Source organism: Pantherophis guttatus, chromosome 8, assembly GCF_059756535.1.
Source record: "Pantherophis guttatus breed Tessera chromosome 8, ASM5975653v1, whole genome shotgun sequence".
Taxonomy (NCBI): Eukaryota; Metazoa; Chordata; class Lepidosauria; order Squamata; family Colubridae; genus Pantherophis; species Pantherophis guttatus.
Window position 1 is genome coordinate 80120001 of NC_142070.1, and position 10446 is coordinate 80130446.

General features: G+C 49.7%; 1 protein-coding gene across 1 annotated transcript in view; it reads right to left on the minus strand.

Moving 5' to 3' along the window:
- Positions 1–9852, minus strand: part of BEND4 (BEN domain containing 4) — a 28173-nt gene extending 18321 nt beyond the window's left edge. Inside the window, exon 1 of the mRNA XM_034424767.3 lies at positions 9252–9852. Coding sequence (XP_034280658.2) covers positions 9252–9783 — 532 coding nt within the window. The 5' untranslated portion in view covers positions 9784–9852. The remainder of the gene's footprint in view (positions 1–9251) is intronic.
- Between the last annotated feature and the right edge of the window lie 594 nt (positions 9853–10446).

Here is a 10446-nt window from a genome sequence, read left to right on the forward strand (position 1 = left end):
TGCTTGAGGATGTCAAAGTGAAATGCACATAATTGCAAGTTTGCTTATGTTATTCATCGGGGCCTATACAAAGGAAGAAAAAAAAAACCCCACTAACAGTAGATATCTGACAATTTATAGGTCTGGAAGGAGGAGGGGGGCAAAAAGAATATCAACATTTGAACAGTTTCTTTTGTGCTCTCGCCGTTCCATTATGTAAATGAAAACTATTTTATTTATTTTTTTTAAGAGCATCAGCCAGGCATTAAAAACTCTCAGTCGTCAAAGAGAACAAGAACAAACACTGTCTGCAAATAATATAGCAGATCCTCAAACTCATATGGAATCTAAAGGCACAGTTAACCTCCCCAGAATGGCAACATGCGTGTGGTATGTTTTTTTTTGCAAGCTGGTGGGTTCCTGGCGAAGAATTCTGGACGTGCCTGCTTTGAATGACTGGATCGGTGGGACTACAGGTGTTGTGGTCCGCTGGTGGCTTGTGGAGTCGGACAGTGAGGAGGTTGTGGAAAAACGTGGGCCAGTCCTGGAGTCTGGGGAAGGCTCGGATGAGGGCTCTGCGTCGGAGGCAGAGAGGGGACCAGGACCATCTGGTAGTTATGTGCTGCCTCTGGAATCTGACATCAGCGAGGCAGAAGAACAGTGTGAGCCTGTTCCCAATGCACGCATGCGCAGAGTTGCCAGAAGGCAAGGACAATTAAGGAAAAAAAGGGCAACTTGGGAGTAAGGCTTGGAGTTGATTGGCCCCTCCCATAAGACATAAAAGAGGAGCAAACGCACGTGAGCCTTTGCAGGAAGCAATTAGTTCATATAGTTGGTTCAAGCTCTGAGAAGTCCTGTTTGACTCTGTGCTACGTTTGGCCCAGGGGTGAAATCCAGCAGGTTCTGGAGAACTGGTAGCGGAAATTTTGAGTAGTTCAGAGAACCGGCAAATACCATCTCTGGCTGGCCCCAGAGTGGGATGAGAATGGGGATTTTGCAATATCCTTCACCCAGGAGTGGGGAGGGAATGGGGATTTTGCAGTATCCTTCCCCTGCCATGCCCACCAAGCCACACCATGCCCACCAAGCCACGCCTATAGAACCAGTAGTAAAAAAAAATTAATTTCACCACTGGTTAATTTCACCAACGGTGGCCTGGCACCGTTTCAAGGGAGATAAAAGTGAGGGCTTATCAACATTACCCTGAACCAGTGGTGGTTTCAAATTTTTTTACTACCGGTTCTGTGGGTGTGGCTTGGTGGGCATGGCTTGGTGGGCATGGCAGGGGAAGGATACTGTAAAATCTCCATTCCCACCCCACTCTGGAGCCAGCCAGAGGTGGTATTTGCCGGTTTTCCGAACTACTCAAAATTTCCACTATCGGTTCTCCGAACTACTCAGCTCCGGACTCCGGAGCCCACATTTTAACCCTGAGCTGCAAATATTTGATGGAATTAATTATGCACTATGCCAGCCTCAATTCTTTGTCGCTCAGCCTTTCTTATGGTCCAACTTTCACAGCCATATATCGCAACTGGGAAAACCATTGAACTCTGGTGCTGGAGAAGACTCCTGCGAGTCCCTTGGACTGCAAGGCCATCCAACCGGTCAGTCCTAGAGGAGATCAACCTTGACTGCTCTTTAGAAGGCCAGATCCTGAAGAGGAAACTCAAATCCTTTGGCCACCTGATGAGAAGGAAGGACTCCCTGGAGAAGAGCCCAATGCTGGGAACGATGGAGGGCAAAAGAAGAAGAAGGGGACGGCAGAGAACGAGGTGGCCGGATGGAGTCACTGAAGCAGTCGGCGGGAGCTTCAATGGACTCCAGAGGATGGTAGAGCATAGGAAGGCCTGGAAGAACATTGTCCATGGGGTCGCAATGGGTCGGACTCGATTTCGCAACTAACAACAACAAGAACAATGTTGACAAGAGCAGCAAAGCCATTGTATGCGCAAAAATAGAAGGACACTTTGATTCCTACCATGGATGAATGGTTGCAGAAGCTGATGGAGTTGGCTGAAAGAGCAAAACTGAATAAAGAAAAGAACAGAAGTACTTTTGTCTCCACATGGAAACCGCTTCTGAACTTGATGCTTGAAGTGGAAAAGAATGAAACTCTGGGTTTTTACCCGTTAGACCAGGGGTCTGCAACCTTAAACACTCAAAGAGCCATTTGGACCCATTTCCCACAAAAAAGAAAACACCGGGAGCCACAAAACCTGGTTGGGCGTGGCCAACTCTATGTCACTCACTTCCACCAGTCACATGACCCCCTAGCCACGCCTACCTAGCTAGTCATTAGGGCAGAGAACCAGTTGTTAAAAAAACACCAGGAACCACAAAATCCTTTTGACATCTCTCTCTCTCCCCTCCCTCCCTCTTTCCCCTTCCTCTCTCCCTCTCTCTCTGTCTCTCTCTCTCCCCCTCTCTCTGTATCTCTCTATGTCTCTCTCTCTCCCCCTCTCTGTATCTCTCTATGTCTCTCTCTCTCCCCCTTTCTCTGTATCTCTCTGTCTCCCTCTCTCCCCCTCTCTGTATCTCTCTATGTCTCTCTCTCCCCCTCTCTCTGTATCTCTCTCTCTCTCTCTCTCTCTCTCTCCCTCTCTCTCTGTATCTCTCTCTCTCTCCCCCCTCTCTCTGTCTCTCTCTCTCCCCCTCTCTCTGTATCTCTCTCTGTCTCCCTCTCTCCCCCTCTCTCTGTATCTCTCTATGTCTCTCTCTCTCCCCCTCTCTGTATCTCTCTATGTCTCTCTCTCTCCCCCTCTCTCTGTATCTCTCTCTGTCTCTCTCTCTCCCCCTTTCTCTGTATCTCTCTGTCTCCCTCTCTCCCCCCTCTCTGTATCTCTCTATGTCTCTCTCTCCCCTCTCTGTATCTCTCTATGTCTCTCTCTCTCTCCCTCTCTCTCTGTATCTCTCTCTCCCTCTCTCTCTGTATCTCTCTCTCCCCCCTCTGTATCTCTCTCTGTCTCTCTCTCCCCCTTTCTCTGTATCTCTCTGTCTCCCTCTCTCCCCCCTCTCTGTATCTCTCTATGTCTCTCTCTCCCCTCTCTGTATCTCTCTATGTCTCTCTCTCTCTCCCTCTCTCTCTGTATCTCTCTCTCCCTCTCTCTCTGTATCTCTCTCTCTCCCCCCTCTGTATCTCTCTATGTCTCTCTCTCCCCCCCTCTCTCTCTCCCTCTCTCTGTATCTCTCTCTCTCTGTCTCTCTGTATCTCTCTATGTCTCTCTCTCTCTCCCCCTCTCTCTGTATCTCTCTATGTCTCTCTCTCTCCCCCTCTCTCTGTATCTCTCTATGTCTCTCTCTCTCTCCCCCTCTCTCTGTATCTCTCTATGTCTCTCTCTCCCCCTCTCTCTGTATCTCTCTCTCTCTCTCTCTCTCTCTCCCTCTCTCTCTGTATCTCTCTCTCTCTCCCCCCCTCTCTCTGTATCTCTCTGTCTCTGCCCTAGCTGCTTCTCCATCCCCTTCCGCCACCCTTACCTTCTCAGGCCAGGCGAGGAATGACTGAGAGGGGCGGGCGAGGGGCGGGACCATTCAATGGTGGGATCACCCAACAGGGAGCCACAGCAGAGGGCCCAAAGAGCCGCATGCAGCTCTGGAGCTGCAGGTTGCCGACAGCTGCATTAGACCCTTCCAGAAATGGCTTGTTTATATTATTATTATGAAAAAGCTAAAGGTTGCGATTTAATGCGAATGGCCTTATTTTAATGCCACAGAGAGAGTCGGAAGTCAAGGCTTCTGTTTCTTCCCCCCCCCCTAATCCTTCCTCGCTTTTCTCCCCGTTGTTTTCCTATTTACTTTCCTATGTTGTACCTTCTTTTATCTTATAAACTCAATAAAAACTAGGGGAAATGAAAAACCAGAGAGAGAGAGAGAGAGAGATGGCAGATCTCTGGGCGAACCAAACTGCTTTCTCCTCCTGTTAAATCAAAAGATAAACCTTCTCTCCGAATTGGGCTCCCGATGCAATTCGGCTCCGAATGTGGCCTAATCGGCTGCTGGCTGCTTAGTCCAAGCTGGGCTGTTTTCTCGGACCCTCCGTTGATAAAACAGTGTGTATGTGTGTGTGTGTGTGTGTGTGCAGTGATTTGTGGTGGCAAACAAAGGCAATCATGCCTGCCTAGCGCATATTATAACAGGCATCCTTTTCGGCTCTGCTCGACAGAAAGTAATTAGAATGCTTTTAATGTCCAGAAGAAGGATGCTGATAGGCTGTCACCGATGTGCAGATTTATGAATATTTATACGGTGGTTTATAGCTGACACTTTTATCAGTTGAGGAAGATAAAATATCTGCCTGACTCAAAAGCCTGACAGTCAGGTTAATAAAATCTCATTAAAGAGAATGACCTATGCAATTATATAGGATTTATTGTAATTCATTTTTGATTGTAGCCTGCTTAAAGATGCAATTTCCAATTTCCTGGTGCCAAATTTAGGCTTGCATATCAAAAAACTAAGTGAGCCTCTAACACCCATCCGTGAGCGGTGGGGAAGGGGGAGAAGAAAAAAGAAGAAAGGAGGGAAAAGAGAATGGGGCTTTTCAGATTTCTGACGATTCCGTCTAAAAAGAAGGAAATGTTTTGATCATCTCGCATGGCAATTAAGTCCTTCAAGGCTCAAAAGACATTTACGGTGGTATTAAAGATACCAAAATCGATGTGCAGAATTATGTTTGGGGATTTTTCATTATTATTATTATTATTATTATTATTATTATTATTATTATTATTAGTCTGTTTTCTGTCGTTGTGCTGAACTGAGGTTCTCTCTATGTCGTGGAAGCAAGTCACTGGGTGAAGGGATGTCCTTCTGAAGAGCTTTTCTTTCTGTTTTTTCTCAGCTCATGGGAAAAAACAGCTTCATGCCCTCTTCCAAATGATTGGGTTGCAGAAGAGGAGAGGAAAAGCAAAAATCAGAAGAAGGCAGGGGAAGAAGGAGGAGGGGAAGTACTGAAGGAGGAGGAGGAGAAGGACAGGGAAGAAGGAGGAGGAGGAGGAAAAGGAGAAGGAGGAGAAGGAGAAGAAGAAGGAAGAACAAGAACAAGAAGGAGGAAAAGAAGGAAGAGGAGAAGAAGAAGATGAACAAGAAGGAGGAGGAGGAGAACAAGAATAAGGAGGAGGAGGAGGAGAACAAGAGGATGAAGATGAACGAGAAGGAGGAGGAGGAAGAAGAGGAGGAGAACAAGATGGACAAGAAGGAGGAGAACAAGAACAAGGAGGAGGAGGAGAACAAGAAGATGAAGATGAGCAAGAAGGAGGAGGAGAACAAGAGAAGATGAACAAGAAGGAAAAGGAGGAGAAGGAGAAGAAGGAGGAGGAGGAGAAGGAAGAGGAGGAGAAGAAGATGAACAAGAAGGAGAAGGAGAGCAAGAACAAGGAGGAGGAGGAGGATGAAGACGAAAAGAAGGAAGAGGGGAAGAAGATGAACAAGAAGGAGGAGGAGAAGAACAAGAACAAGGAGGAGAACAAGAAGATGAAGATGAACAAGAAGGAGGAGGAGGAGGAGGAGGAGAAAAAGGAGGAGAAGGAGGAGGAGGAAAAGAAGGAAGAGGAGAAGATGAACAAAAAGGAGGAAGAGGAGGAGAACAAGAGCAAGGAGGAGGAGGAGAACAAGAAGATGAAGATGAACAAGGAGGAGGAGGAGGAGGAGGAGGAGGAGGAGAAGGCCTGCTTGACCATGGAAGTCATCTTCATGAGAATAGTATAGAGTAGAATTCTTTATTGCTCAAGTGTGATTGGACACACAAGGAATTTGTCTTTAGTGCAAAAGCTCTCAGTATACATAAAAAAATGCATTCACCATGAATGATAAGATACAGCACTTAGTGATAGTCATAGGATAGTAAATAAGCAATCAAAATCATACTAGGAAACTGAATAAAACAATATAAATCGTAAAGATACAAGCAACAAGGTTATAGTCATAAGTAGAAGGAGATAGGTAATAGGAAGGATGAGAAGAAGAATAGAATGCCTGAAGAATGTTTCAATCTCCAGGCTGGACCTACATAAAGACTGTTTCCCACAGCCGACATTTCTCCCCAAATCTTCCTTCTCTCTTGTAGGCAAGTCTGAAGATGTAGAGACTACATCTGGAGCTCCAAGTGTAGAGAGCCCAACGAAGGCAAAATTAGGCACACTGTCAGGAAGTGAGGGGAGCCGAATGTCAACTCGCAAAGCATCCCTGGCCTGCTCTCGAGTTGCCATAGGCGGCGGGGGGGGGGGACAGTGACGGAGCAGCACGGCAGCCACAACCAGAAGCACATTCCACACATACCTTTCTCAAGGCTGTATCCCAGGTTACCGGCAACAGCCAGAGGGACGTGATCTCTACAGCCCGCGAAAGTGCTCCGTTGGAGAATGTGATTTATGACACACTCTGGGAGGAGGGGGGAAACAGGGTCATAATTGGGCCGTAAATTACATGGGGCAGAGCTGGCTTCACTTGGGTACATGCCGACATGTTGCTCCTAATTAATAACTGGATTTCTTTTGAAGCTTGATTCGAGGCTCATGGTTTAATTAGGGCATCTGTCGGAACCCTGGCACACACTGTATCTGAGCTGCAAAGCCTCAGTTGACCACTAGATGGTAGCAAAAGGAAAGACCCATCCCTCCCCAATGTTCTGCTGCCATCTAGTGGTCACCTAGATAACATTCCTCCAGTGAAGAACTGAAGCCGCTCAAATTTAAGCGAGCACATGTCTATGGCTGTTCCATCATTAGGTAAGGGAAGCTGGGATTATGCTCGTCACTGTAGAGAAATTCCTTCAGGGCTGGATCAGACTCGAGTTCAAGTTTACCCTCGGCCATGAAAGCTCACTGGAGGATTTTCTAACCAGCCATTTTGCCTTTGCCCAATCTACCCAAAGGTGCTTTTTTCCATTGATCGATTGATGGGATTTATATTGCCACCTATACGCACATGGCGATCCAAGGCGGCTTACAGAATATAAAGCCTCATATAAAAACAATAAAACTAATAAAAGATGAGTCCATATAATAAATTAATATAATAAAATCCCCCTCCCCCCCCCACACACACCTGCCCAGTGGTGAAATCCAATTTTTTTTTAAATTACCGGTTCTGTGGGTGTGGCTTGGTGGGCGTGGTGTGGCTTCGTGGGAGTGGCAGGGGAAGGATAATGCAAAATCTCCATTCCCATCCCACTCCCGGGGAAGGATATTGCAAAATCCCCATTCCCACCCCATTCCAGGGGGAAGGATACTGCAAAATCCCCATTCCCACCCCAATCCAGGGGAAAGGATACTGCAAAATCCCCATTCCCACCCCACTCCTGGGGGAAGGATATTGTAAAATCCCCATTCCCACCCCATTCCAGGGGGAAGGATACTGCAAAATCCCCATTCCCACCCCAATCCAGGGGAAAGGATACTGCAAAATCCCCATTCCCACCCCAATCCAGGGGGAAGGATACTGCAAAATCCCCATTCCCCCTCCACTCCAGGGGAAGGATACTGCAAAATCTCCATTCCCACCCCACTCTGGGGCCAGCCGGAGGTGGCATTTGCCGATTCTCCGAACTACTCAAAATTTCCGCTACCGGTTCTCCAGAACTTATCAGAACCTGCTGGATTTCACCCCTGCCCCCACCCCAGCAACAGCAGGTCACAAGAGCCATTGAATGGGCTCCATCCCACTCTGGGTTCCCCAGGTCCACTGGCAAAACAAATCTTCAGTGCCTTCTGGAAGAATGTTAGAGTGGGGGCTGTTCTAATCTCTGGGGGAATGATGTTCCAGAGAGAGGGGGCCACCATGGAGAAGGTCCTTCTTCTGGGTCCCACCAGATATATCTCCCTCAGGGATGGGACATGCAGCATTCCCTCCCCCCGCCCCCGGTCTGGTGGGTTCCATGTTATGGATGGAAAGGATCTTTATACAGTGGCCTTTTTCCAAGAATGAGCAACCGCCCAAGCTGTGGGTTGCTAGGTCCTGCTATGGTCTTCCCAGTTGGGTGTAGAACCTTGGATTCCTAAAGGGAGGAGAGAGCCAGGCTAATTGGGCTTAGACAATTGATGTCAGCCAATGGACACGCTGGCTGAGGAATCCTGGCAGTTGCAGTCCATGGATCTTGAAGTTTGTTGAGATTGACAAGCCCTGCTCTACGGGAAGGGATCAAAGAGAAGAAGGCCTACAAGAAGATCTGAAGATCTTCAGGAAGATCCGAGGGCTTCATAGCTTACTTGAATGTTACAGAAAAAATCCCTATTCAAAGCCACACCATGACGTCACGCAGATGAGGGCATCTCAAGCAAGCCTTTCATTCCAAGCAGAACAGAGCTGGAAGGGACCTTGGAGGTCATCTACTCCAACCCACCCCTGCTCAATGGGGGGTTGGAGACCCTAAACCATTTCAATCAATCAATGAATCAATCAATGAATCAATCAATCAATCAAAGAACCACTCAGTCAATCAATCAATAAAAGAACCACTCACTCACTCACTCACTCACTCACTCAATCAATCAATCAATCAATCAAAGAACCACTCAATCAATCAGAACAGAACTAAAAGGGAGCTTGGAGGTCTTCTAGTCCACCCCACATCAAGCAGGAGACCCTAAACCATTTTACTCAATCAATCAATCAATCAATCAATCAATCAATCAAAGAACTAATCAATCAATCAATAAAAGAACCACTCAATCAATCAGAACACAGGTAGAAGGGACCTTGGAGGTGTTCTAGTCCACCCCGCCCATTCAAGCAGGAGACCCTAAACCATTTCAATCAACAATCAATCAATCAATCACTCAAACAATCAGAACAGACCTAAAAGGGAGCTTGGAGGTCTTCTAGTCCACCCCCCATCAAGCAGAAGACCCTAAACCATTTCAATCAATCAATGAATCAATCAATCAATCAATGAATCAATCAATCAATAAAAGAACCACTCAATCAATCAATCAATCAAATAAAGAACCACTCAATCAATCAGAACACAGCTGGAAGGGACCTTGGAGGTCTTCTAGTCCACCCCACCCGTTCAAGCAGGAGACCCTAAACAATTTCAATCAATCACTCGATCAATCAATCAATCAATCAATCAATCAATCAATCAATCAATCAATCAATCAATCAATCAATAAAAGAACCACTCAAACAATCAGAACAGAGCTGGAAGGGACCTTGGAGGTCTTCTAGTCCAACCCCCTGTTGCTCAAGGAGCCCTTCGCCTCTAGGCTCCCCGAGAGCGAGGGTCTCCGGCCTTTGCCCCCCTTCCCCTGCCCCAGCCCGACGCCGTCCCCTACCTGCGCTCAGCTCCAGCGCCCCTTCGCCGGTGCTGCTGCTTGGCGCCCCCTGGTGGTGATGGTGGTGGTGGTGATGGTGATGTTGGCCGTACCTGGCCGACGAGGAAGAGGAGGAGGAGGAGGAAGAAGAGGAAGAGGAGGAAGAGGAGGCGGCGGCTGCTGCTGCCTGGGTTCCCAGTGGCGGGGCCGAACTGCGCGCCTGGGGTCCGTGGGAAGCGCGGAAGGGGGCAGGGTAGGGCAGGGGGGGAGGCTCCCCCAGCGCCGAGGAAGAGGAGGCGACGGCGGGCAGGGGCTGGGGTTGGAAGTGCCCCACGGCCCCCCGCACCTGCGGGATCTCCACCATGGTGGGCCGCTCGTAGCGCTTGCTCAGCGCCGGCCGACGCCCCCCGGGGAAGGTCTTGAGCGCGCTGTAGGGGCTGCGCTGCTGCGGGGCTTGTTGGTGGTGCTGCTGCTGCGGGGGGGTCTTGTAGAGCTTAGCCCCCCCGCCGGAGCCTTCCTCCACCGCCGCCTGCATGGCCTCCTCGCTCAGCATCCCGCAAGCGCTGCGCTTGGCTTTCTTTTTTTTTCCCACCTTCTTCGCCTGGGCACCGGTCCTTCTCTCTCCGCGGCTTGGGGCGGGATGGTGGCACCGAGTCGTCCCCCCCCCGACACCCCCCTTGCGCGGGCGCTGGGGGAGGCGGGCGCCTGATTGACAGGCCGCCTTGGCCAATGCCTGGAGGGAGAAGGGCGGGAGAGAGCAAGCCGGGGAGACCCCCCCCCCACCCACCCACCCAGCCCTGCCACTAATCGGAGCGGACCAGGGGGGCGGAGGGCGACGCGGAGGGAGCCAGAGGCGCCTCCCGCCCCTGGAGTGGAGGGGGGGGTCTCGCCCGAGGAGGGAGGACTGGCTTGCTCGAGAGTTCAACCTCCCTGCAGCCCCCACACTCCCCGGAGATGCCCCCCACCTACCCCAGGCAGGGATCCCAGAGCTCAGATTAAAAGGAGGGCAGCCGTCCTGTCCGCATCTTTACGCAGAAGTAAAGACACCCCCTCTCCCTTCCCCGCAGGCTATGGGGGAGGGGGTAAATGCAGACACCCTCCTTTCCCCCCCCCCAAGGAAGCGTCCTTTCCCCCCCTACCCCTTCTCTGCTCGGAGGGGTCCGGGCGGGAGCGATCCTACGCGCCCTTCTTGGGGACCGGGTCGCGCGCGCTCAAC